Source organism: Mus pahari, chromosome 19 (genome assembly GCF_900095145.1).
Source record: "Mus pahari chromosome 19, PAHARI_EIJ_v1.1, whole genome shotgun sequence".
NCBI classification, from domain to species: domain Eukaryota; kingdom Metazoa; phylum Chordata; class Mammalia; order Rodentia; family Muridae; genus Mus; species Mus pahari.
In genome coordinates, this window is record NC_034608.1 from 45,151,188 (window position 1) to 45,176,846 (window position 25,659).

The 25,659-nt window shown below is 43.8% G+C and overlaps 1 protein-coding gene across 1 annotated transcript; it reads left to right on the forward strand.

Moving 5' to 3' along the window:
- Chrnb3 (cholinergic receptor nicotinic beta 3 subunit) lies at window positions 1–25,271 on the forward strand. Its single transcript, XM_021219419.1, has 6 exons — window positions 1–64; window positions 14,011–14,183; window positions 15,764–15,808; window positions 21,373–21,482; window positions 21,669–22,551; window positions 25,005–25,271. Exons 1-6 carry the CDS (start codon window positions 16–18, stop codon window positions 25,137–25,139), a joined length of 1,395 nt encoding a protein of 464 aa, XP_021075078.1. The 5' UTR covers window positions 1–15; the 3' UTR covers window positions 25,140–25,271.
- Window positions 25,272–25,659: the final 388 nt, after the last annotated feature.

Genomic DNA, 25,659 nt, shown 5'->3' on the forward strand with positions numbered 1-25,659 from the left:
TCTGAAGCAGACATCATGACAGGCTTCCTACGGGTCTTCTTGGCTCTCAGTGCCACTCTCTCAGGTAAAGATCACCTTCAACTAAATGTAAACTGCAGGTGTCCGTTTCTTCACAGGAGGGAAAACAAACCTGTGGGTCATGGTATTATTGTAAAAGTCAGCGGTTGATCCCTTCGAGTTAACCTTTAAAATGTACCTCAGATGGAGAACTCCATGAGATCTCTATAAACAGATTACTAAAGAAGCCAGAGCTTTAAGTACGGTTTAAGGCTTGCTCATTTACTGCATGCTGCTCTTTTGAGTCACTGTGCCTCACGAACTGAATAGACATAAAAGAGGGAAATGTTACTCAGTGCACTGAATGTGGCTTCCAAGACTGTTAAAGTGCTCAGCAGAAATTTACTAGGTGGACATTTTTATATCGTGTCTACTAACAATTGCCAAGCCTCTGTGTAGATATTTAATTTTCTACAATATATCCCATGGACCTGTTAATAATTTAACACATTTTTGCAAACTAGGAAGTTTTATTTATTTCAATATTATCATAAAAAGGTCTGTGTGATGTCTTGCAAATAATAAAAATGATAATCAACTTTTGGATGTTTAGCATACATCTGACTTTTTTTTTTTTTTTGCCTTAATTGATTACAAAATGTTTCTTTTACTATGAAAGAACTGGTTCTTACAATGCACTTCCTAAGGATAGTTAACCATTAGCAAGTAGAAAACTAAATGTCTGTTTACTATGTGACCAATGGAAAAAGGGATTGTTGATAAGAAAAGAGAATTAAAAGGAGGTGAGGATAAAAATACAAAGGGAGGGGCCAGGCAGTGAGGAAAACTGAGTGTTTGGGGGACAGTGGTCGGTTACATGACAGCTTTCTGGGATTTGGAATAATTTAATTGTTAACTTAGAAACAAAGACGTTTTGTCATGAAGATCTTGGTAAGTGTTGTTCCATGAGCAATTTGTCTTTATTTCTCAGTAGGTTTTTCTTTTTGTTTTTGCCACATTTGATTATTACAACTTTTAAACTGAGAGCTGAACTTGTAGAACTAAATCCTACACTTCAATGTCATAGGCTGTGAGATCCGCACGGACACGGCCTTACACACCTTCAGAAGTCACCTTTCACCATGCCCATGCTCCAAAGCAGGCAGAGCAATGTCTAAGCGCAGAGAACACCAAGCTCACTCCCAAATGCTACCAGCTCTGTTCTCTGAAAAGTCTTAGGCATAATCTTGCAACCTTAATGATAATCAACTTTCGGCTGTTCAGCAGGTGATGACTGTTCAGACATCTGACTTTTTTTTGGGCCTTGATTTATTAGGATATTCCTTTTACTATGAAAGAATTGGTTCTTACAATGCACTTCTCACAGATAACGACCTCAGTGGTTAGCAAAGATAATTAGCATTAACTCGAGGTCCAACTATGCAGTGTTCTCTATGCACAGTAAATAGTCCATCAGAAAATTGAAATCGGAAGAGAACCTGGTGCTTTTTCTCCAGTGTGGAGGTTGCAGGAGTGTGGACCTGTATTCTCTGTGCATATGTTTTTCATAGATCATGATAATAATCTGGAACCAACTTCACTTTGAAACCTCGGGAGCCAGTGCGATCTACTTAGATTTTTGGATGGGCCCTCCCCTTCCTTATGTTACTTCATTTTACTACTCACTGTAATAATATTTAATTACACCAATTTATTTTTCAGACAACACTGAATACCCTTTCATTTTTTTTTTGTACCTTTGGGTTTGGTAGATAAGAACAGTTGCATATTACTGTGAGACATAGCTTATGTTCATTTTTTTACATCTGAGTGCTGCGTCTGTTCCCAAAGAAAGGAAACTCTGGCTTATTTGCCTTCCCAGCCCTCTTCCTATGGGATGGTGTCTGTTTATTCATTTAATGAATATTTATTAAGCATCCGCTGTACCCTGGGAATACTTCCAGGATGTGTGGATGCATGAGGGAATAGAGCAAAGTCATTCTAATAAGCTCCCAAGCTTGGAAGAATCCATTAAATATTTACTATTCCGTTTCACCCTGAGTACCAGAGCCACACATTAGCAGATGGGTCTACCATTCCTGTGGCGCAATAATAGAAAGAAAAACCAAAATACAACCGAAGACGTCAAAAACATTGTATCTCTCAATCATAATTGTTGGAATTATTCGACTATTAAAACTTTTCCAATCAATGCTTTTCTCTCATAGTTGAAGATCACCAGATACTATCTTTAGCAAAATCATAATGAATCATGAGAAGTTTCATTGGTTTTCTTGTCAGTTATTTCTTGGAATGAGTGAGTTTGTCAAACTCTAACAAAAGTAAAATTGGTATGGGAATGGGAAGAGAGAAGGGGACCTGGTGGCCTGAGACCAGGAACATTTGTCATGAATAAGGAACCTAGAAGGGAAAGTTAGTTTCAAAGGAAGAATTCTGTCTGAAGCTGGCATTGGGCACCAGTGGAGGGCTGTGCCCAAGGAGTGACACATTAAGCATTCTCTTTTATAATTCCTAAACGAAACCCAGAAGGTCTCAATTAGTGGACCATACTCTGGGGCTACTGCAAGGATGCCAAGATTCCCGCAAGCACAGAGGAGACAAAGCAGTCAGGTCCCCACCCTCCCTTACCCGGCACAAGCTTCGCTCACAACGAAGATCGAATCAGGACCAGATTTCAAGCCTCTCACTCTGGGTCTGGTATCCATTGTGGTTCAGCACAGATCTGCCGGATTCTTGTTTTAACGAGGGAGGGTTTTGGCAAGGGTCTTGGCATCCTGAGCCAAGGGAAATATCATTTCTGGAGCACACCCCTGGCTCCAAATTCCTGTGTGGAAAAAAAGCAGCAGGAGGCATGGAGGCCCCATCTCTGCCTCTGACCTTGTGTTCTCTGCCTCTGTTTGTTTCTTTCTCTTCGGGCCCTCTACCTGAGAATTTACCTGTCTGCATGCAAAAAAAAAAAAAAAAATTCTTTTTCCAGGAAAAACTGGAGAGTGTAAGTAGAAAGACAAGGAAAAGGAGAAGATGGGAGAGACTAGGGATTGAGAAAGCTCCATCAGGTGGCAGGTCTCTACTCCTGCTGCATTACACACATCCAATAGATGCTCATGGGATGGTTTCAAAGTAGCTAGAAAAGGGGAGATAAGGATTTCATTTGAAGCAGGACCATTCCCTCCCTGTAAAACCTTCTACATCTACGTCCAAGGAGAATGATTGCAGATTGACACCTCCACTAGAGAATCTCTGGGCAAAGTGGTGAAGCCCAATGGTCAGACATCAGCTATAGAAGGGAACTTCTGAGCAGACTATGAAACACCAGAATGAAGTGCTCTCCTCCCGGGAGCACTTCAATATACAGATATGGTTTGTGCCTTAGTTTTAGAATGTCAGACTCTTCCAAGTGCTAGGCTGCACTAGACAACACGGTGTTGTTTAGCTTTTTTGAGCCTGTAGTAAAACGCAATTTGTGAGCATAAAATGTTTATTTTTATCTTGCAGTTGGGTTTTCTAGTCTATGATCTTCTTTGGGGATTTTGGTGAGGCAGCAGATTGTGGCAGGAGGGGAGATTTGCGGGGGGGGGGGACTGCTTGCGTCATGAGCCAGAGTACAAAAAAAAAAGAAAAGGATTCCAGTATCTTATAATCCCCTCAAATGTATCCTTCAGGACCTTAAAGATCTTCCCTGGTCTTCTTAAAGGTTCCACTACTTTTCAACAGCCACCACCCAACACATGGGTCTTGGGGGGTCATTGAATGTCTACATCACAGTAAACAGTAAAACATGCATGGGGTCACCAAACATCAGAAAGAGCAATACTAATGAACATGTGTTCCTGAATCAAGCTGTTGAGACCACCTTATCATATATGTATATATGGTGTGTGTGTGTGTGTGTGTGTGTGTGTGTGTGTGTGTGTGTGTGTGTGATAGGTCACCCACCCCCTTGCAGCCCTCAGATAATCCCAGGCGGATAGAATGGTCTGACTCAGCAGTCTGAAGATCACCAGCTGCTGTTTGTTTCTAGCCTAGAGCCAAGCAAGTCGCTTCTCCTCTCTCAGTATCACAGCATCTTCACCTTATAGTGCAGGGCTTGGATTAGCACGGAGAGTCTTTTTTTTAGTCTTTTCTGGCATCTCTATCATTTCCCCTTTCCACTGTTCTTCACTGACACCGAATATGGGGAATACAGGCTTCCTAGAGGTTCCAAGCCAGGCTCTCCCGGCATCCCAGAACAGCTTCTTGCCCTGGCCAGCAGACAGTGGAATGTCTCTTAGAGGGTTGGTCTTGTACTATCAATATAAAGGATGAATCAGTTTGCAAGACAGAATCCATTCATTTCTGAAATCTTCTGTAGTCTTGTGTATCTGGGAGCAGTGAGCCAGGGCCTCTCTGCCTGTCATAAAATGTGACCACTGCTAATTCATTTGTTCAGTTATCACACGTCCGTCATCAAATATTTATCAAGGCTATAGTTTCAAAGAATCAAATATGCCCATTGTCATTAATATTTTATTTTAAAAGGACAAATCATTAACTCGTCTGGGCTCATCTTTGGTTCCTGCTATAGTTACTAAGGCATTTTATTTATTTTTTTAAAAAAATCTTGTTTGCTTTGGTGATGAATTCTGCTTGGGTCAGAACAGACTTGTTCCAGCCAGTTCCAGCTGCTGTAATGTAATGAATACTACAAGTTGGTGATTTTAGCAGTGGGCAACTGTTTCTCCCAGCCTTGAGGCTGAAGTTCATGGGCAGGGTTGAGAATTCCTGGTGAGAGTGCCCTTCTTGAATGGCAGCTATTTCTTCTGGATCCTCTCAAAGCCCCTTCCTCTGTCCCCTCCCCTGAGAGGCTGTGTCTTCAAACATACTTACCTTGGGGTTAGGGGCTTCCACATATGAATTTGGGACACACAAATGTTTAGTCTACTCTAAGTCGTACAAATTTGTATGCTTACGGGAGCCCCACCTTTTAGTAAATACAGTGTGAAATGTGTTTTCTTTCATGGGAGAGCAGAGTCACTCATTACTCTTGGAACCAGGTGAAAAGCAAGACCTGGATGTCACCGTCTTAGATTTCACTGCGCATGCTACCTTATTTCCCTTCAAAAGAACTGTACAATTGTTTTGAACAGTTTTCTGGATAGGCTTAAAAAAATTAAATGACAAGCGACTGGTTTGACCTCAGTGAGACCTACTGCATCCACATAAATATTCTCAGGTCACAGGGTTGTTTGAGCTAAGAAATCTGTGGAGTGGTGTGTGTGTGTGTGTGTGTGTGTGTGTGTGTGTGTGTGTATACACATGCACAAACACATACAGGACAGTACTCTGTAGTTATTGGCATTCCTTGAGTGTCTCAATTGACCATTTGAGACAACATCGTAAGTAATTTGTGCTAATTGGGCTAAACTAGACTAGAGGGGCTACTCGGGGAATTCAGCCTGTGGCCCAGCAGCTTGGTCAGGTGGTACCAGTGAGAGAGATGAAGGAGACCAACCTCTCCCTGGAGTGCTGGGCAGGTGCTCTGCATAGTTACAGGACTGTTTAAGTCACTAACAGTATTGAGTACATGTCCTTCATCTGATTGCTGTAAGCAGTACTTCTGATGTCACTCTTGCCAGTAAGTAAAGATGCTAAAGTACTGGACAAGAGAGATGGTCCCATAGTTAGGAGAACTTACTCCTCTGCAGAGAACCCCAGTTGAATTCCCAGCATCCATGTGGTGGCTCACAAGCGTCTGTGACTGCAGTTCCAGGGGATCAGAAGCTGTCTTCTGACCTCTGTGGGTACCAGGCTGCTTTCAAGTACTGCACATATGCATGGGCAGGCAACACACACACACACACACACACACACACACACACACACACACGCACACGAGAAAAATAAATCTAAAAAATAAAAAAAGAAGGGAGATGCTGGAAGACAGGGCAATTTGTCTCTTTACTTGGTAGCTGCAGGAGTTTCCCTTGCTGCTCCAGACATCCTGAACCAAGGTGATGTCAGCCAAATGCTAGCCACTCTGGTATTATCTGTGAGAGCAGATGCTCAATTATAAGTGAGCAGGAAGCATGGTTAGGCCCTCGAATGGATTGTAAGGTGGGTTCAGGACAGAGAGGAAAGGCTCCTTAGAGAGTGTTCCCTACAGAGGCCTCTAAAGAGATGGCACCTGAACAACTACTAGGTGGAAGGAACTACAAAGAAGGAAGGAAGGACAGAAGGAAAGGATGGACAGAAGGAAAGAAAGAAGTACAGAAGGATCATGAAGCTAGCTAGGGAGAGCCTTCTAGAGTTGAAGAGTCCTGGCATGTGCTGGAAGAAGCATATTGGCCCAAGAGACAGAAGTGAATTAGGGATGAGGGCTCGGAAGGAGGAGTTGGTCCTTAGGAGGGAGGTAGAAAGCAGGGAGGCTTGGTAATTGCTGCTGTTTTCCCCCACATTTGAGGTAAACCACCTGGAGACTTGAGCAAGAAAGTCCCAGTCCTCATCTGGTTTTATTTTATTGAAAATTGATTTTTTTCTCATATAATATGCCCTGATTATGGTTGTGCCACCCTCTACCTACTCCTCCCAGTTCCATCTCCCCCTCTTCCATCTGGATCCATCCTCTTTCTGTCTCTCAATAGGAAACAAACAGGGTTCTAAGGGTACATAGCAGAATAGGACAAAACAAACAAACAGAAGCAAAAGGGCCCACAAAACAGGTATAGATGCAGAGACCCATGTGTTCAAACACTCAGGGATCCCATAAAAGCACAAAACCGGAAGCTGTAATCTATATGAAAAGAACATATAGGAGAGAAGAAGAGAGGGGAAGGAGAGAAGAGAGGGAGAGGGAGACACACGCGTGCGCACACGCACACACACACACACAGAGAGAGACAGAGAGATAGAGAGAGAGAGAGAGAGAGAGAGAGAGACAGACAGAGAGAGAGAGAGAGAGAGAGAGAGAGAGAGAGAGACAGACAGAGAGAGAGAGAGAGAGAGAGAGAGAGAGAGAGAGAGAGAGAGAGAGAATAAAAAATGAAGAAACAAGAAAAAGCCCTGGCACAATGGTATGAGTCAAGAAGCATCCAAGGATGGCATTGAGTTTCCTTTCTGTTGGCCATCATGGTAGTGGTCATGTAGCCTACTCTTTTTTTTTGTTTCAACAGATTCAAAAATATTGAAATTGTCCCATGCATCCTATCAGACCACCATGGTCTAAGGCTGATCCTCAATAACAACATAAAGAATATAAAGCCAACATTAACTTGGAAACTGAACAACACTCTCCTCAATGATACCTTGGTCAAGGAAGAAATTAAAGACTTTTTAGAGTTTAATGAAAATGAAGCCACAACATACCTAAACTTATGGGACATAATGAAAACATTCCTGAGAGGAAAACTCATAGCTCTGAGTGCCTCCAAAAAGAAACTAGAGGGAGCATACACTAGCAGCTTGACAGCACACCTAAAAGCTCTAGAACAAAAGGAAGCAAATTCACTCAAGAGGAGTAGACGGCAGGAAATAATCAAACTCAGGGGTGAAATCAACCAAGAGGAAACAAAAAGAACTATTCAAGAATCAACCAAACCAGGAGCTGGTTCTTTGAGAAAATCAACAAGATAGATAAACCCTTAGCTAGACTCACTAGAGGGCCCAGGGACAGCATCCTAATTAACAAAATCAGACATGAAAAGGGAGACATAACAACAGATCCTGAGGAAATCCAAAGCATCATCAGATCCTTCTACAAAAGGCTATACTCAACAAAACTGGAAAACTTGGATGAAATGGACAAATTTCTAGACAGATACCAGATACCAAAGTTAAATCAGGATCAGATTAATGACCTAAACAGTCCTATATCACCTAAAGAAATAGAAGCTGTCATTAATAGTCTCCCAACCAAAAAAAGCCCAGGACCAGATGGGTTTAGTGCAGAGTTCTATCAGACTTTCAAAGAAGACCTAATTCCAGTTCTTCTCAAAGTATTCCACAAAATAGAAACAGAAGGTATTCTACCCAATTCATTCTATGAAGCCACAATTACTCTTATACCTAAACCATGTAAAGACACAACAAAGATAGAGAACTTCAGACCAATTTCCCTTATGAACATCGATGCAAAAAACTCAATAAAATTCTCGCAAACCGAATCCAAGAACACATCAAAACAATCATCCATCATGACCAAGTAGGCTTCATTCCAGGGATGCAGGGATGGTTTAAAATTCAGAAATCCATCAACGTAATCCACTACATAAACAAACTCAAAGACAAAAACCACATGATCATCTCGTTGGATGATTTGACAAAATCCAACATCCATTCATGATAAAAGTCTTGGAAAGGTCAGCAATTCAAGACCCCTACCTAAACATAATAAAAGCAATCTACAGAAAACCAGTAGCCAACATCAAAGTAAATGGAGAGAAGCTGGAAGCAATCCCACTAAAATCATGTAGCCCACTCTTAAGAACAGTTTGTTTCCTAAGGGAGAAAGCCTTGGAAAAGACCGAGTCTTCATTTGCCAGAGCTTATCAACTGGGGATAGTGTCTGGGTTAGGGGAAGGGGGATGTGACCACTTCTCCTTTCAGCTCTAGGATACATCCGGTGTTACCCCGTGAAGGTCCTGCGCATGCCGCCTCAGTCTCTATGAGTTCATATGTCCATCTGTCCTTGTTTCCTTGGTGTCCTCAATCCCCTCTGGCTCTTATACTTTTTAAAAACTTCTATTGGTTCTTTGTGAATTTCACATCGCAATCCCAATCCCCCTCATCTCTCTATCCCTCCATACCTGCCATCTGCCCTTGCGACTTCTTCCTCCAAAGAAATAATAAAAAAATAAAAATGCCCCCATGTATGTATGCATGTATATGTACATATATATGTATATATATGTGTGTGTATGTATATATGTATATATATAGTATTGAATGAAACCAACCAACCAACCAACCAACCAACCAACCAACCAACCAACCAACCAGAAAAACCACCTTGCTGTGGAAGCTTCAGTATGTCACCTATACAGTATACTCTTTTGCCCAAAACAATTTACTTGCTAGTAAATGTTCATTGCAAAAGGTCATTGGTCTGGTTGGAGGCCTCTGGCTTCTGCTACACTATCAATACTGGATCTTCACCAGGACTTCTCTGTTAACCTGTTTTTTTGCCCAGTGTCATGGAGATCCTGCAACTTTGGTTCTGCAGGACCAGCCCCTTCACATGCTCCCGCAGATGGGGTAGATGTTGGGGAGAGTCAACGGAAAGGCCTGGATCTGAGCCTGGTTCATAGCTGAGTTGGTCAGCCTGCCAGCTCTCCTGTTCTTATGCTGCTAGGCTGGCTCTCCCATTTTGCCCAGGAGAGGGGCTGGGCCAACTCTCCTGCCTGCAGCAGCTGGCAAGGGGGCAGGACTGGCTCTCTTGTGTTGAAGCCATCAGGGGGTCAGCTCTTCCATACCATGCCTCCAGGGTCAGGTCTTCAGAATTGCTCCTGAAATGGGTGGGGCCAGCTTTTCCATGCTCATGCCCCAGGGCTGGCTCACCTGTACCTATGCCACCAGGACCAGCTCTACTGTGCTGTCTAAGCGAGGGTGGCTGCGTGTTGCCTGCTAGGAAATTCTTCTGGGACCCTGCTAGGTATAGCCACTGGCGGTTACAGGAGTTGGGTGCTGGGACAATGGAATGAGTCAGGAGGGAGGTTGGAGGAGAAGCTCTGTGTGGTGTGCTTGAGATGGGGACAGAGAAGAAGGGAAGGCCACAGTAGGTGTCTGCCACAGAGCTGGCATGAGACTGGGGGATTGGATTTGGAGGGGAGAGGGGAGAGTCGAAGATCTGCTCCTCATTCGGTTTTCAGCGCTCACTTCTGGGTTGTAGGCAGGTCAACAGTCTAGAGAGAGAGAGCGAGCACAACAGCAGAACACAGGGACCCAGAGTGGCAAAGGGTTGGAGGGGGTTGTGGAGATGCTGGGGAGCCATGAGGGTGAGGTCCGTTTTGAACTCTGGGGTGGGAGAAGGAGAAACCAAGCAAACACATTTTCCATCAAGAGGCTCCAGGGAGTCTCCATCTTCCCTCCCCTGACATTTCCAGGAAGTTTTCAGGTCCCTTAACCCACTGCTGCCCTGGCAGCTGCCCTGCTTCCCCGCGCTCTCTTCTTATTAACCACAGTTGAAGCACTAAAGTTTCAGAAGGGCAAGTTTTAAACGAGTAAACCTAACTGTAAGGCCACACTTCTCACTGTTGCTCACATTAATGCTTTTACTTCAGTGCATTTTGTATTCCTACGGAGGCAATTCTTGAGTGGAAGAGAAAGGGTGAGGCACAGCTTCGGCTATAGCCCATCTTCTTTTGTTATCTTAAAGATAATTTTTATTTGTTGTTGACAGATTCATACATCATATGTGTACTTTGGTCATATACTCCCACACATGATGTCTTTTTTCCCCTCCCACTCCCTCTGCAGCTCTGTCTTGTCAGCAGGACCCACACCCGCCTTCATGTCTTTTTTTTTTTTTTTTTTTCTTAATAACCCTCCGAGTTTAATTAGGGTTGCTTGCATTGCATGGATGTTGGGTTATGGACAACTTCTCAGTGGCTACAGTCTTGAAGAAAAACGACTCTCCAATTCCCCAGCTGGCATTAATTCAGCTAGGGACAGGGCCTTGTGAGGCCCTTTCCCATGCATGCTGAAACACATTTAAAAAAAGATAAGTAAATTTAATATCGCATCTTCTCTTTTTCTCCTTGTATGACAGATTTTGAAAAAAAAACAAACTCAAATTATTGCCACATAGTCTCCTCTCCGTCTTAAAATATATGTCTTGTTAGAAAACACAATCCTTGTATTTTATCCATTAACATTAATACTTATTAATAAATACAACATCTAAGAATACTTTAAAGGTTAGAAACTTGGAATCTTTTCCTAATAGAAAAACTCAAGGTATCCCTCTTCTTCAGTCTTTTTGTTTAAAAATTTAAAATTTATTTGAAACGTAATATCATTCTTCCTTCCTCTTCCTCCTATAGCTGCCATGTTGTTTCACACACACACACACACACACACACACACGCACACGCACACGCACACGCACGCGCGCGCACATGCGCACGCACACACACACACACACACACACACAGAGGTAAATTTTGTGTGGGTAACTACAGCTCCTCGAGTTCATGTGTACAAAGGCATGATGTAGATGTGTTGCAGGAAATATTTTAAAAAAAATGGTCACGTTCCTGCTCTGTGCCTCTGCCCCAGTGGCCTGGCCCGGCCGCATGCACTGGCGGACAATGGCCAACCTGTTCTGCTCATGGAGACTCTGACTCAGAACTCCCCAGTCTCTCCACCCAGCTCGCCGGGTTTTCACTGATGGATTGCTACCACACCAATCCCATGGTGCTTCAAGTTCCCCACAGCCTTTGTGGTGCACATCTGGCAAACCCACGCTTGGCTACCTTTCCTTTCTTGAACCCAGACGAGCCGCCACACGAAGGGAAATGCAATACAAATTTAGTTCGGAAACAATGGTAACTCAATCTCTGGGCACAACGACTAACAGTCTTGTAAGCCTTATTAAAATCTGACTTGTCTGGCGGCGAATCTTTGTGGATCCACCATGATAATGGGAAATCTAGCAGCTACATCTTACCTCTCTGCTGTCCCTGTCCTGTTCCAAAAAAGGAACCTAACTGCTTCCTCTCTTCGGCCATCTCACCCGGAAGTCCCGCCTACCCGCCCAGTGATTGACTCCTTTATTCATTAGGGGATTGGTTCACAAGAAGCCACCTGAGTAAGTGACTCATTCCTCACTCCTGACAGCCTCTCCCAGGAGAGCAAGCAGCACAGAGCCATTCACAACATAGATGGGGTAGATGTTCAGAGGCCAGACTTTCATGGCACTTCTCCCATCATTTGTTTCTTCCATTTTTTTTTTTCCTGATCTTCCCTGATGTCTCTGGTCCTTGATGAGGGATAATATAGATGCTCCATTTAGGGCTGAGGACTCGTCAGTTATTCTCGGTACTTTGTACCTGTCGTGATTTTCTACATTGACGTCTGCCCACTGCACAAAGAAACGTCTCAGAACAAGGCGAGGAGTAACAGTAAAACATGAACTTAGACATAATTATGTAGAAGGCCGTTGAGGTTTTGGTCTTGCTAAGTGCAGGCCCCAAAGACCCGGAGTCTGCACATATATCTAAATGACGCCATGTGACCCTGCTCCCAAGTTATTTTTGATTGCTAAATAAAGATGCCAACAGCCAATAGCTATGCAGAAGAGATATAGGTGGGGTTTAGGATTTCCAGGCTCGAAAGAAGATGAGGAGAAAGGAAAGAACCCGCCATGGGTTAGGTGAGTCATGAAAATGTGGCCCCGAGGGCTGGCCAAATGGAGCTAAGAGCAGCCCAGATGAAACATAGTAAGTAATAATTTGGGGTTATCGATAGGAAAGTAGGTTCTAATAGCAGAGAGGGTAGGTATCTACCCAACTCTTGTGCTGTTTAAGGCTTATTGGAAATATAAAGGTTCTGTGCATCTTTTATCTGGGAACTAAATGGTCAAAGGCAGGGTAGAAACCCCGGGTTCGGGATTAAATAATTTCTACAACAGAAGGCAGTCTGCTAACATGTCTATTCAGCAAAACTCAGTAGTAGATTCTGTGCTAAGACCTGCAGAGAGCTAATTAAACTCTGCTTACATCATTTAACTGACTTTCTGGTCCAGATTCCCAAAGTCTACCCCATTCCTCAAAACCAGACCAAAACAACACACATAACAAAATCAACCAACCAACCACCACCAACAAAATCAGGTTTGAACATCTCTATTAGTTGCTTTCCTAATGCTGTGATAAAACACTGTGGCCAAGGCAACTTAGAGAAGAAAGGGTTTTGTTGGGCTTACAGTTTCAGAGGGGTAAGAGACCACCATCATCACAGCAGGGAAGCCGGGCAACAGGCAGGGCGAGAGCAGCGGGTTGAGAGCAAACAGGAAATGGCAACCAGGAAGCAGAGAGCAAACAGGAAATGGCAGGCATCTCTGAACTCTTAAACTCCACCTCCAGTGACAACATTCCTCCCTAGACCACAACTCCTAATCTTCCCAAACTAGGCCTAGTTTTTAAGTCAGGATCATTTGGGGGTCTTACATATTGAGGAGCTTGTAAGAGTTCTTCCCAAGAGCTAACCAGGGAAGAACTTCTAACAGAAGCCATCATTGGGAAGAAGATAAGAAAACAGACAAAGGGATATAGTGGGTGCTCAGTAATGATATAATCCTTACCCTGGCTCATTTATTCCGTGTGTGAAAAAACGAGTATCTGGTGTGGGTCAGGTCCTGTTCTGAATGTGGATCTGGTTACATGTAATAGATGCTGATTGTGTGTGTCAACTCAAAGTCTCAGGAGAAATAATGAGAACATGTAAATATTCATGCAATACACACATTATAAAAGCTGTACATATACAACACACCACATATGAAGGTGATACACACATGTATACAATAATATACACACATTAAGACTGTTACACATACATATGTGGATTTATACAACATATATACAAGGCCAACATGCATATATAATGCACACAACATACACAGACAACACACACACACACACATATATGTATACACACACACACACACACAAAATTAACTGAGAAGATAAAGGATAAATCCACGGTGCCATGAAGGAGCCAGGACAGGATGTGGGCAATGGTCAAGAAGGTGCCATTTGTGGTGAGACCTGAAGTGGACGGTAAGGTGGGAAGCTACGGTGACACTTCAGAGACCTATGTGTGTACACAGTGATGAGAAGTTTCTGGAAAATTATAGAATCTGATTTTGCCAGTGCGGGACAAGAAGTAGGATGCAGGTAGAGAGTGGGGTTCAGAGCACCTTGCTTCAGAGCCTCTGCTGAGTCAACCCATGGGAAACGGATGAAGGCTTCAGCTGTAGGATGCTGAGCCGGCTCTTCTGCTGCTCTTTTAATTCAGGTTCCTGGGTGACTCTCACGGCCACTGCAGGACTCAGCTCAGTGGCTGAACACGAAGACGCGCTCCTCAGACATTTGTTCCAAGGTTATCAGAAATGGGTCCGCCCTGTGTTGAATTCCAGTGACATCATAAAAGTGTATTTTGGATTAAAGATATCTCAGCTTGTGGATGTGGTGAGTAATTCCTGGCCCTGGGTTCCAAACAGCACACACTCCTCCAGACATTTGTGTTTCCCGGTCACCGACACTGACATTTTATAAATAGGCTGTGTTGAACGGAAATCTGCCCCAAGGAGCCAGCGACATGTCCAAAGGAAGGGACGGGAGGTCATCTCATGCTGGCATTGTAAGAGTCTTGGCCAGAGGGTGGAGAGGGGAGTGAGAACAGACTGGCCCCTGGTAAGAAGCAGGGGGGGGGGAAGGGAAGGTGAAGTCCAGGGTGACAGGTGAGATCCCCTTTCCTTGCTGCCAATGCACCGGGCTGTCAGGGCTCCTGCACCTCTAGACCAGTGGTTCTCAACTTCCTGATGCTGTGACGCTCTATTATAGAGTTCTTCATGTGGTGGTGACCCCTAACTATAAAATTATTTTCATTGCTACTTCATAACTGTAATTTTGCTACGGTTAGGAATAGTAATGCAAATATCTGTGTTTCCTTGATGGCTTTAGGCGATCCCTGTGAGACAGCGGTCTGCCTTGCCCCAGGGGGGTCTCGACCCACAGGTTGAGAACCACAGACCCAGAGGCAGCCGATGGCAGTGCCCTGTTAGAACCACTTGCCCCTGCCAGGGGATTCCTCACTTTCCCTGAACTCACCCACACCTTTGCATCTCTGCTCATTCTCCCCTTGGGCTCCTATTTCTGCTATGTCTATGTTTGGAGAAACTTGTTAAGTTTAAATTGCCCAAATGTAGGAACTCATTCTACTGTGGTCCCCAAAGCCCTGGAACTCTTCTCCCACGTGGCTCAAGCCTCTGCCTCTCCTCTAGACAGGCTAAATAACCCAGACTTCCTTCTGGAAAATTATACATTGTTTTAGATCCGGCTATAATTTCCTTCTTTGTACCATCAAAAGTCTTCTGAGCTGTTGAGTTGCTGCAAGTATCCCCGCAATGAATCACTGCTTGATTTAATGGGCGGTTTCATTTGAGCAAAATATGCAGAATGCTTTAAGGTCACATAACATTGACTTCTTAAGCTTGGAATCTTTGACTCTTTTGGGTTTTGAACGCCTCTGAAAGTAAGACTCAGGATTCTTCCTAATAAAAAAAAATCCAAAAAATTTGAAACCCTTCACTTTCATCCTTTTTAATGACCAACTATTAAAATTCTTTATGAATTCTTTGAGGGCTTCAAACAAATTGCTTTGATATTGCCCCCATCTGTCCTCAGATTTACCTCCCAACCCTGTTCACCCAACCCTAAACCCTTGAAACAGCCCACCCCCCCAACACCAATTTATGATGCCTAAATATTCTTGGATCTGTGCATCATGAGTGGTTTAACCAGAGCTACCCTCTTGGAGAAAACCACCTCTTCATCTCCCATAAGCTAACAACGGCCAGCAGCTCCACAGCTAGGAATGGAATTTCCTGCCCGTGCCCACCTCGGCCCTGGGGTTGGGGTCTGCCTTGGGCTTGCACAGGTTCTGTGCACACCGCTGTAGCTGCTATCAGTTATCAGTGCAGCTACCCTGCTGCATCCCGGGAGACTCTGTTTATAACGTACGGCCTTCTAAACTGTCTCTTTCTTAGGATGAAAAGAATCAACTGATGACAACAAATGTGTGGCTGAAGCAGGTGAGGACCAGTCCCAGGCTGTGTGTGCCAGCCAGTCCAGGCTGCGACATTTGCTTTCTATTTACAGACACTGCCATCTGGAACTTCTTTAGAAACCATGCCGGATTCCTTAGGGCGGGACTTAGGAATGCAAGGGAAGGGTCTGCTTTAACTTCAGCTGTGAGCACAGGAGAGCAGCCCCGTTAGTGTGTGGGTATGCATTTTCCCGTGGCGCTGTTTCTCAGGGGTGGGACAGCATGGGGCAGCGGTGACACTGGACAGGTGATGACGGATGATGACTCAAGACTTGGGGAGTCTGCTAAGTGACAGGCATTGTGCAAGATCTTAGGAGACTAGGGAAAATAAAACCCAGCCCTGACTTCAAGGAGACAGGAGAGGGTTGGCTACTGTAAGGTGATGAACACCATGAGTAATAAGCTTATATAAGGCTTGTGATTACACGAAGTTACCACAGAGATGGGAAGAAAGTCAGGGAATGCTCGCAAGAAGAGCAGATGTCTAACATGGGTGTCAAGGTCAAACACAAGTCCCACAAACCAGGTAGGAGTGGGTTTTGTGAGCCACGTGAACAGTCTTCCCCGTCATTCCCATGACTTCACAATGCTCTCTCACACCTAAGCAAACCAATGGAAACCCTTCCCAAACATTCCGTCACACCTTAATAAAAACGAAGACGAAAGCACTCAGTTCTCTCCCTTTCCCCTTTGCTTCCCGTACTAGCCAATGAGGTCTCCTCCCAACCACTGACCTCTACAAAGCATGACTGTCGCACGGACAGGGCTCCCTCAAGCTGGACCTATTTTTATTCTATTGATTTTATTTTGCAGACTTGTCTTTCTTCTTGAACTCTCAGAGAGTAATCAAATCCCTGGGGACCATAAATATCTTATCAGCAGACCTTGCTGAAACCAATGTCATGACCCCTCAGATTCTGCACCGTCATGTTCAACGTCCAAATGCATTTCCATCCATTCACCCATCTTTATTGCTTCCCAGCCCCCTCCCACACACTGCTCCACCACCCTCTCCCCAACCTGCCCCACCAGCCACGCCCTGACTCCGCATCCATCCCATTTCAGCATCATCTCTTCAGAATGCCCACACCACCTCTTTTCCCAGCCCCATCTGCAGCTGGTGTGAGTTAGTCTCAGGCGGGGAATTCACAGTTCTGGGGACCACCACTGCGCTCAGTACCACTTAACAGGGCATATTCTGTGATACAATGAAATCCCAAGCAAAGTAAGTCCCAGCAGCTGCCTCCTTTTACATCTCTATCCCGCCACCCCCCCCCCCTTCTGCTATTGATCTTGCTGCTGGAGGGCAGAAAGTAACAGCAATGATTCTGACTTAGAAATACTCCCCTGGGGGCTCACCTCAGTTCCCTTGGAACAGCGTTTCTGAAACGATTTCATCCTTTACCTCCCCCCCTTTTTTTTGTTCAAGAAAATTTAGGGGGTTCGTAGACAAACCCACATCAGCAAGCCGAGAATCTGTTGGTATTCACCATCTGAAGGGGTGAAAGTGAAGACTTTACATACAGCTTCATCCAGGTCACAGGAGCAGCATCAGACTTTGCCCTTGCCTTTGAGACAAGGTAGCTCAGTGGCCTCAAACTCATGGCCCTTCTGCTCCCCCAGTGTTGGGATTACAGGCTTGGACCACCATGCCTAGTGTGATTTCATGTTGAGTCAGCTAACTGTTTTTCATCCTAGAGACTCCCCCCATCTCTCTTTACTTTTGAGTCAATAAGGTAGTCTAAAATATTGTTGTTTTGAAAGACTTTAGTTTCTGAAGTAGTCAAAGGTGTTGCAAATCCAGCACAAGACATACAAGTTTAGTAAATAGAAGAGTAGAGTGGGGCAGTATTTTGTTGCTGTTGTTTGTTTTCCAAGACAGTGTTTCTTTGTGTAACCAATGGCTGTCCTGGAACTAGCTCTGTAGACCAGGTTGGCCTCAAATTCCTAGAGATCTGCCTGCCTCTGCCTCCTGAGTTCTGGGATTAAAGACATGCACTACCACTGGTCGGGCCAACAAAGAAGTATTATAAAGAAAGCCTTATTCACTGGGCTGGAGGGATGGCTCAGTGATTAAACGTGCTTGCTACTCTCACAATTCAGCCAGGTCTCTTCCGATCACTGTGGGCACCTGCATATGTGTGGCATACACTATAGACACACACAGACGTAAACATATACATCTTTTAAAAAAGAAAGCCGTGTCGCTTTAGGCATGAACTGGTTTTAATAATATCAGTGTATGAAAATTTGACCACAGAAAATGTTTTAGGTACATTTACATTCAAATCCCTTTCAACATTATTTGAACCTAGATAAAACATTTTATTATTTTAGATTAAATACTTCATTGCTTTATGATTTAAAACACTGCTTAAATTCTTTTTTTTTTTTTTTTTTTTTTTGCCAAATCTCTTTCCTTCATATAGGATTGAGCATATTCCAGCAGAATTTTAGGTTTGTAAGAAAGCAACTCCTTATGAAGACCCATGGATTAAGCAATCTTCAATTCTTGCTCTTGCTGTGGTAACTTATGAGAGCACATTTGCGAGCAGTCCTAAATATCTTGCAAGAGAGTTAAATCTAAATTATTTTTGGATGGGATGTAACAGATTAAGGTCACCTGTCCACATGGCTAAACATGAAGAGCATAATGAAGCCTTAATCACACGAGCAACGTTGGGTTTTAGAGGAGACAGAGCTCCTCCAACCGGCACCCCTAGTTCTAGATTTAACTCTTAGATGCCTGCATTTGAGCGAAGCCTGGCTTACAGAGAGACCTTGAATAACTGCTTTAAAATTTCAGAAGAGGTAGTGGCACATGAGGGACAGGACAGTCTTAGCCGGTGGTGCTGCACCGACTATATCACCGTCTGCAGATCCAGGCAGAGCATGGGATTTTATTGTGAACAGACTTCTCAGTGGCCAACGAGGGGAAAGTAAAGTGAAGCAAACAAAAAATGTCACCGTGCATGAACGTTTCTGAGACTCCGACCCTCTGATGATTCTGAGAGTCTCTCAGAAGGACGCAAAGAACTCACAAGGAGGGAATTGTGTGTGCCCTTACAAATGGGGGTAAGGAAACACTCTCAAGAGTGTTGAGAAAATCTCATACATGCTTTAATTAGTCTGGCTTGTAGGTGGCTAGTCTTCTAAGCAGGCCTTCTCACAGTTAGACAGTATTTTAACTATTTCAGATTCTAAATTCCCAAAGGCCATGTCTCCTCGTTTAAAGTAGAGAGATGTCACGTTTGCTGAGATCCTACTATTTCTCAGGAGCTTCAAGTTTGTTTTATTTTAACTTTTTAAAATTTATTTCATATATGTGAGGACACTGTCTACTGTCTTCAGCCACACGAGAAGACGACATCAGATCCCATTACAGGTGGTTGTGAGCCACCAGGTGGTTGCTGGAATTGAACTCAGGACCTCTGGAAGAGCAGCCGGTGCTCTTAACTGCTGAGCCCTCTCTCCAGCCCTTATTTTTTAAAAATAGTATTTTAATTTATTCTTTGAAGACTTCTTATAGGAGCCTTATGTCTTGGTCATATCCACTGTTCACTTCCCACTTCAACTCTGGCCTCTCTAGCACACATGACCATACACACACACACACACACACACACACACACACACACACACATTGTCACTGAATCCAATTACTGTTACTCATATGTGCACTGTATTGGTGTATTGGGCCATCCACTGGGGCATAAGCAATGTACCATTGCCATACTGCAAAGAAAAGAAAAGTTCCTTGTCTTCCTCCAGCAGCCATCAACTGTCAATGACTCCCCACCTCCCCCAGCCTCAATAGCTCCTCTCTCACCCTCCTAGAACTTTGTTTAGAGATAATGAATCAGCATTTATTTAAGCAACACACAGATGAAAATGCCAGCTATAACTAGACACGTGTCCCTTGTGCCCCAAACAAATCCATGTAAGCTGCTTTGCCAAAAATAACGGGAAATAATACAAAAGACAGTTTGATGTAGCAGTTTTCTACACCAAACCATGCCTTCATTTCTCTGACTACATTAAACCCAAAGCAAAATATTATAGGTTTATTCTCTGAGAAATTCAAACTTGTGTACAGTGTATTTTATTTATATTCATTTTCCACTTCCCCACCATTTCCCCTACCCATTGTATGCTTTTTTTTTTTTAAATAGTCTTCTTGTTCTCTATAACCCTGAGTCTGATTAGTGGTACCTGTGTATCTATATCATTGGCATGGATGTGGGGCTATCCACTGGAGCAAGGCTGACCTACCAGGAACTGTACCCCTAAAGAAAACAGATTCTCTGTCTGTCCTTTAGCAGCCATCATTGTCATTAGCTACTCAGGTGGGGTGGGAGCTTGGCTGTCCTTTCCCTTTTTATACAGGAACACCGACTGGCTCCATCCTGAGCACATATTGTGCAGACTACCACAGCCACAATGAGTTCAGGAGAGCATCGTCCTGTCATGTCCAGAAGACACTCTTTTGACCTTGACCTCTGGCTCTTACACTTTGTCCTGTCTCCTCTTTTGTGATGTTCCCTGAGCCATGGGTGGGATAGCAGGGTCTGGGAGAGATTGATATAGATATTTTATCTATCACTGGTCAATCCTAGACACTTATTCTGAACACTTTGAACAGTTATGGGTTCATGAACTGACCACTATTTACTGGAAATGAAACTTTGATCGAAGTTGAGAGCCTCACAAAGATATGGGTATAAACATAGATATTTAGAATGCGATTTTTACTTTTAAAGGTATCATACATATTTCAGTATTTTACCATCCAATTATGTCACCCATCTGCCAATTCCTGATTTTTTTAATGACCTAGATGGCATCACTGTTCTCCAGGAAGCCTCACACTGGGTAGACCCTTCTAGTGCTTGAAGAAAAAAAAAAAAAAAAAAAAAAAAAGAAACCTATGGAGCACAGAATATTAAGGACATAATTTAAAATGCTAATTAGGAGTTTACAAAATCAATTTAGATAAAGTAGAAAAAGCGAACTCTCTGTCCATTTGCACTTTATAAAGGTGATGGTACCATCAGGAATGGTCAGCAGAGCCGACCGTTTCACAGTAACGGGCCAAGATCACACGTTCCCATTGTCAAGGGACTTAAATCTCAATAGACAGTCCTCCTGGAATAAATCGAATGAGATGGTTATTACCTCTTAGAAAGGATCTCACCGCGTAAAGCAAGTTGGCTTACTTTACTGAGTACTGGGACTAGAGACATAAGCCTTCCCACACAGCTGTGGTTATTTTTGTTTGTTTCTTAAGAGAAAAGAGGAAAAACACAAAGCACGAATCGATGCCCTTTGAGATTTGACTCTTCTTCACTGTCTCGTACCCAAGCATGTGGAGGTTCAGAGGCCAGGCTGGGTTTCCTTGTATCCTGAAGCTGCACTGAATCCTAGAGAGGAGGTCACATTCTAACCTGGGTGAAAAAAAATCATTTTTGTAATAAAATGATGGGCTGGTAAATCGAAGAAATTTGGTACTGAATCTTCAGAATAAAGTTGCTGCATACCCATTTCACGCAGGAATGGACAGACCAAAAATTACGATGGAATCCCGAAGACTATGGTGGAATTAATTCGATAAAGGTTCCATCGGAATCGCTCTGGCTGCCTGACATAGTTCTCTTTGAAAAGTAAGTATTTTAGAAGAATATGGCATTGGTCAGATTAACACCAGATGCAGAAAGTCTGATTTGGGAAGAAGAATTAACTATGTATCAAAGTGGTTTCTTTGTAAAGCATGACTTGACATTAAGAGATTGCCTCCAAACAGTTGAGTGTTCAGCCATTCACTAATCGGGTAACCACTTTCATGGCAGTGCTGATGGACGTTTTGAGGGCTCTCTCATGACCAAGGCCATTGTGAAATCCAGTGGAACCGTCAGTTGGACTCCTCCCGCCAGCTACAAAAGTTCCTGTACCATGGATGTCACATTTTTCCCGTTCGACCGGCAGAACTGCTCAATGAAGTTCGGATCCTGGACGTACGATGGTACCATGGTCGACCTCATTCTGATCAATGAAAACGTGGACCGGAAAGACTTTTTTGATAACGGAGAGTGGGAGATACTAAATGCGAAGGGGATGAAGGGCAACAGGAGAGAAGGCTTTTACTCCTATCCGTTTGTTACCTACTCTTTTGTTCTGAGACGCCTGCCCCTGTTTTATACCCTCTTTTTGATAATCCCCTGCCTGGGGCTGTCTTTTCTCACGGTCCTGGTGTTCTATCTACCCTCCGACGAAGGGGAAAAGCTCTCGTTATCCACCTCGGTTTTGGTCTCTTTGACAGTGTTTCTTTTAGTAATCGAAGAAATAATCCCGTCTTCTTCGAAAGTCATCCCTCTCATTGGGGAGTACCTCCTCTTCATTATGATTTTTGTCACGCTGTCTATTATCGTCACGGTTTTTGTAATTAATGTCCACCACAGATCTTCCTCAATGTACCATCCCATGGCCCCCTGGGTGAAGAGGCTGTTTCTGCAAAGACTCCCGAGATGGCTGTGTATGAAGGACCCCAGGGACCGCTTCTCTTTCCCCGATGGAAAGGAGAGTAAGGCAGCCACGAGGGGGAAAGTCCCAGGGAAAAAGAAGCAGATTCCTACCAGTGATGGAGAGAGAGTTCTGGTGGCTTTCCTGGAGAAGGCCTCTGAGTCCATCAGATACATCTCGAGGCATGTGAAGAAGGAACACTTCATCAGCCAGGTGAGTGTTCTGTGAGGTGGGAAGGCTGTAACTGAGGGATGTGTTCATTACAGCAGAACGTGCTCCTTGTTAACAATGGCACCGTCAGCTACTCTCTGCACACGAACCATGTAGAACAAGCCCAGCAAGTCCAAGGAGTTTTAGCACTAAAATTTTAAGAAAAAAGTTCACAAAAATATAATGACTAAAAACAAGCAGCTGCAGATTCAGCGCTGTTCATCTTAATTCTTCGGATCCGTTTTCAAGAACTCAATTACACCTTTAAATGGGTTGCCCTGGTCTTACTTAGTGAACTCATTATAGAAAACAAGAATGAAGCTGAGTGATTCGATCCTGGGATCCTGGCTACTCAGGGAGCTGAGGATGTCAGCAGTTTGAGATCAGCAAGGTTCATTGATCCAGAGCCTGTCTCAAAACCAGAAGTGCCTAAGGTTTAGAGGCACCATGGTTCTGGGCACAGACCTATCTCTATTCCATGGGCCATGTTACTTTGCCAGAACTTTGTTTTTCTGGAGCCTACCTTGAGGAACATGACGAGGAAGCCACACAAAAGCACCCTTTATCTTCACACCAACTGCAGTCAGGGCTAAGTCATTTTACTCAAAAAATTTCTTGAAAAATTGGCCAAGGTTCTCACGCAGGCTTATGAAAGTGTTTTTGGAATCATGCTTTACTATTTACTGTGTCTTCAGAGGTTCAGCCTGCTCTGTTTCTCTCTCTCTCTCTCTCTCTCTCTCCCTCTCTTCAGAGCTGAGGACCAGACTCAGGGACTTGTGCTTGTTAGACAAATGCTCTCCCACTGAGCTAAATCCCCACCCCCTATCTTTCTCTCTTAACTGTTCATCATATTTTTCATACAATTATAGATTTTGATTAAAAAAGAGACTAGGGAAATACCAGCTCATACAGTTATACTTCAGCTATTAGGGGAGGAATTTCCGTTTTATTTCTTTACATCTTCTGTAAATATTAATAAAAACACTTCAGTGGGGTTTTTTAATATGACCAGGACACACACTTTGGAAAACTCAAAGACAAGAGGAACACAACCATTAATAATCCCATTACCTAAGGGATTATGAATTATTACGGTAAAATGCTAATTTTAACATTTTACTGTTCTTTTGCGTGTGTGATTTATGCTACGGTTTTGTTTCTAGACTTGGGAACCTTAGAACAGCATGAAGCCTCCCTCCTGTGGGTGGGCAGGCCTCATGTTCTGTTCCACCTTTACTAAGTCCTTGTTCACAGGCACTGCAGTTGGAGGTACTGATCACAGTACCTGCCTGATTAGCAGTTCCCTATACAGTGTTTTGGTTTCCCCTGGCAAACTCTCATGAGGCTCAGGGGGATCTGCTGCTCCATACAGCTGTGAGATCCCTGGGAAGATGGTACTTCGTGTCCCTAGAATACAGAAGGAGGGCTGGTGAGATGGCTCAGTGGGTAAGAGCACCCGACTGCTCTTCCGAAGGTCCGGAGTTCAAATCCCAGCAACCACATGGTGGCTCACCACCATCCGTAACAAGATCTGACACCCTCTTCTGGAGTGTCTGAAGACAGCTACAGTGTACTTACATATAATAAATAAATAAATCTTTTTTTTAAAAAAAAGGAATACAGAAGGAAGTCTTCCCCCTCCATCGGGGTCCCTCTCCCCCCTCTTCTTTCAAGATCTGAAGTGGTTTCCACTGAGTGGATTTTCTTTCTTGTGGTTACACTTTGAAAAAACTTTCTGTGAACCGGCTGTAAGCTTTAGACCAGGTGCAGAAACCGTACTCTGTCCCTTGAAAGGTGAGCCCCCATGCTTCTTTGACAGATTTTCCCAGCCCATGGCTTGTTATTTCCCGGGCCTGCTGCTTCAGGCTGGTACCCAATCTCCTGCAATGTCTCTGCCTGCTAAAGGGTCCATAGACCCCTTTCTTATAATACCTGTCATTTCTTCTCTTCCTCAGTGCTGTCTACTGGATCAACAGGAGCCACACCCACTTGTGGAGTTGGAGGAAAATCCCATTACACTTAATTACAAATGCTTTAAAGACATCAGTTTGTCTGGAGGCAGGCAATGGCAGGATCATTAAAAGAAAAAAAAAAGTAAAAAATATAAAAATAAAAAAGACATCAGTTTGTGATTGGTTCCATAGGCGTACCAGGAAGCACTGTATAAAAATAAAATCAGTTGTTTTATTTATGTTTGATGAGCATATCTCCAAGTATCCAAATAATCCTGTAGTTTTTACAACTTCACTGTTGAAAAGTGTTCCTAAACAGTCAACTTGCAAGCTATTTTCTTGAGGTGTGATGAACAACATCACTGGATAGAATCCAAGCCCAACCATCAGTGATGTGTAGATACATTTGAAAACTTAAAAGTGAGCCAAATCCGATATTGCTCTATTTACAACCCTTGATGAGTTCAGCCTCTCGAATGAAAGATACCCATTTCTCCTTTGCAGGTCGTTCAAGACTGGAAATTCGTGGCGCAGGTTCTTGACCGCATCTTCCTCTGGCTCTTCCTGATAGCTTCGGTTTTGGGCTCAGTCCTGATTTTTATTCCAGCCTTGAAGATGTGGATACATCGTTTCCATTAGGAACCAGTTCTCTGGATCCATGTAGAAGACACCCATAGAGAGAATCCCACCTTAGGACTGAGGGCTGCTGGCATGTTCACAGAAAGGAGATGCATGCAACAGTTGTGGTGCCCTTGTCTTATCCTGGGAGCCTTCTGTGACTGGAGGAAACCGAGAAGATGTGGGTTTGAGCTAGTGTGATGGTGGTTGCCGTTAGAGATGTATTTGGGCGATTCAGAGAAGTCTCCATGTTATGTTGTGTGGGAGGCCCCGAAATGCTCCACCTGCTCACCCCTGAACTACTGCATCTGCCCATCCCCCCAAGGCTCTTACATCTGCACATTCCTAAACTCTTGATTTTGTCCATACACTGAACTCCTAGAATCTGCCCAGCCCCTTGGTGACTTGTCTGCACACTGGGGCCATGTGGTATTTCTCTAGCAGTGTGGGTGAACATATTTTGACAACATCAGGAATTACACAGGTACAACTCTTGGCACACAGGTCAAAGATGCCACTTGTCAACTAATGTCCCGTAAAT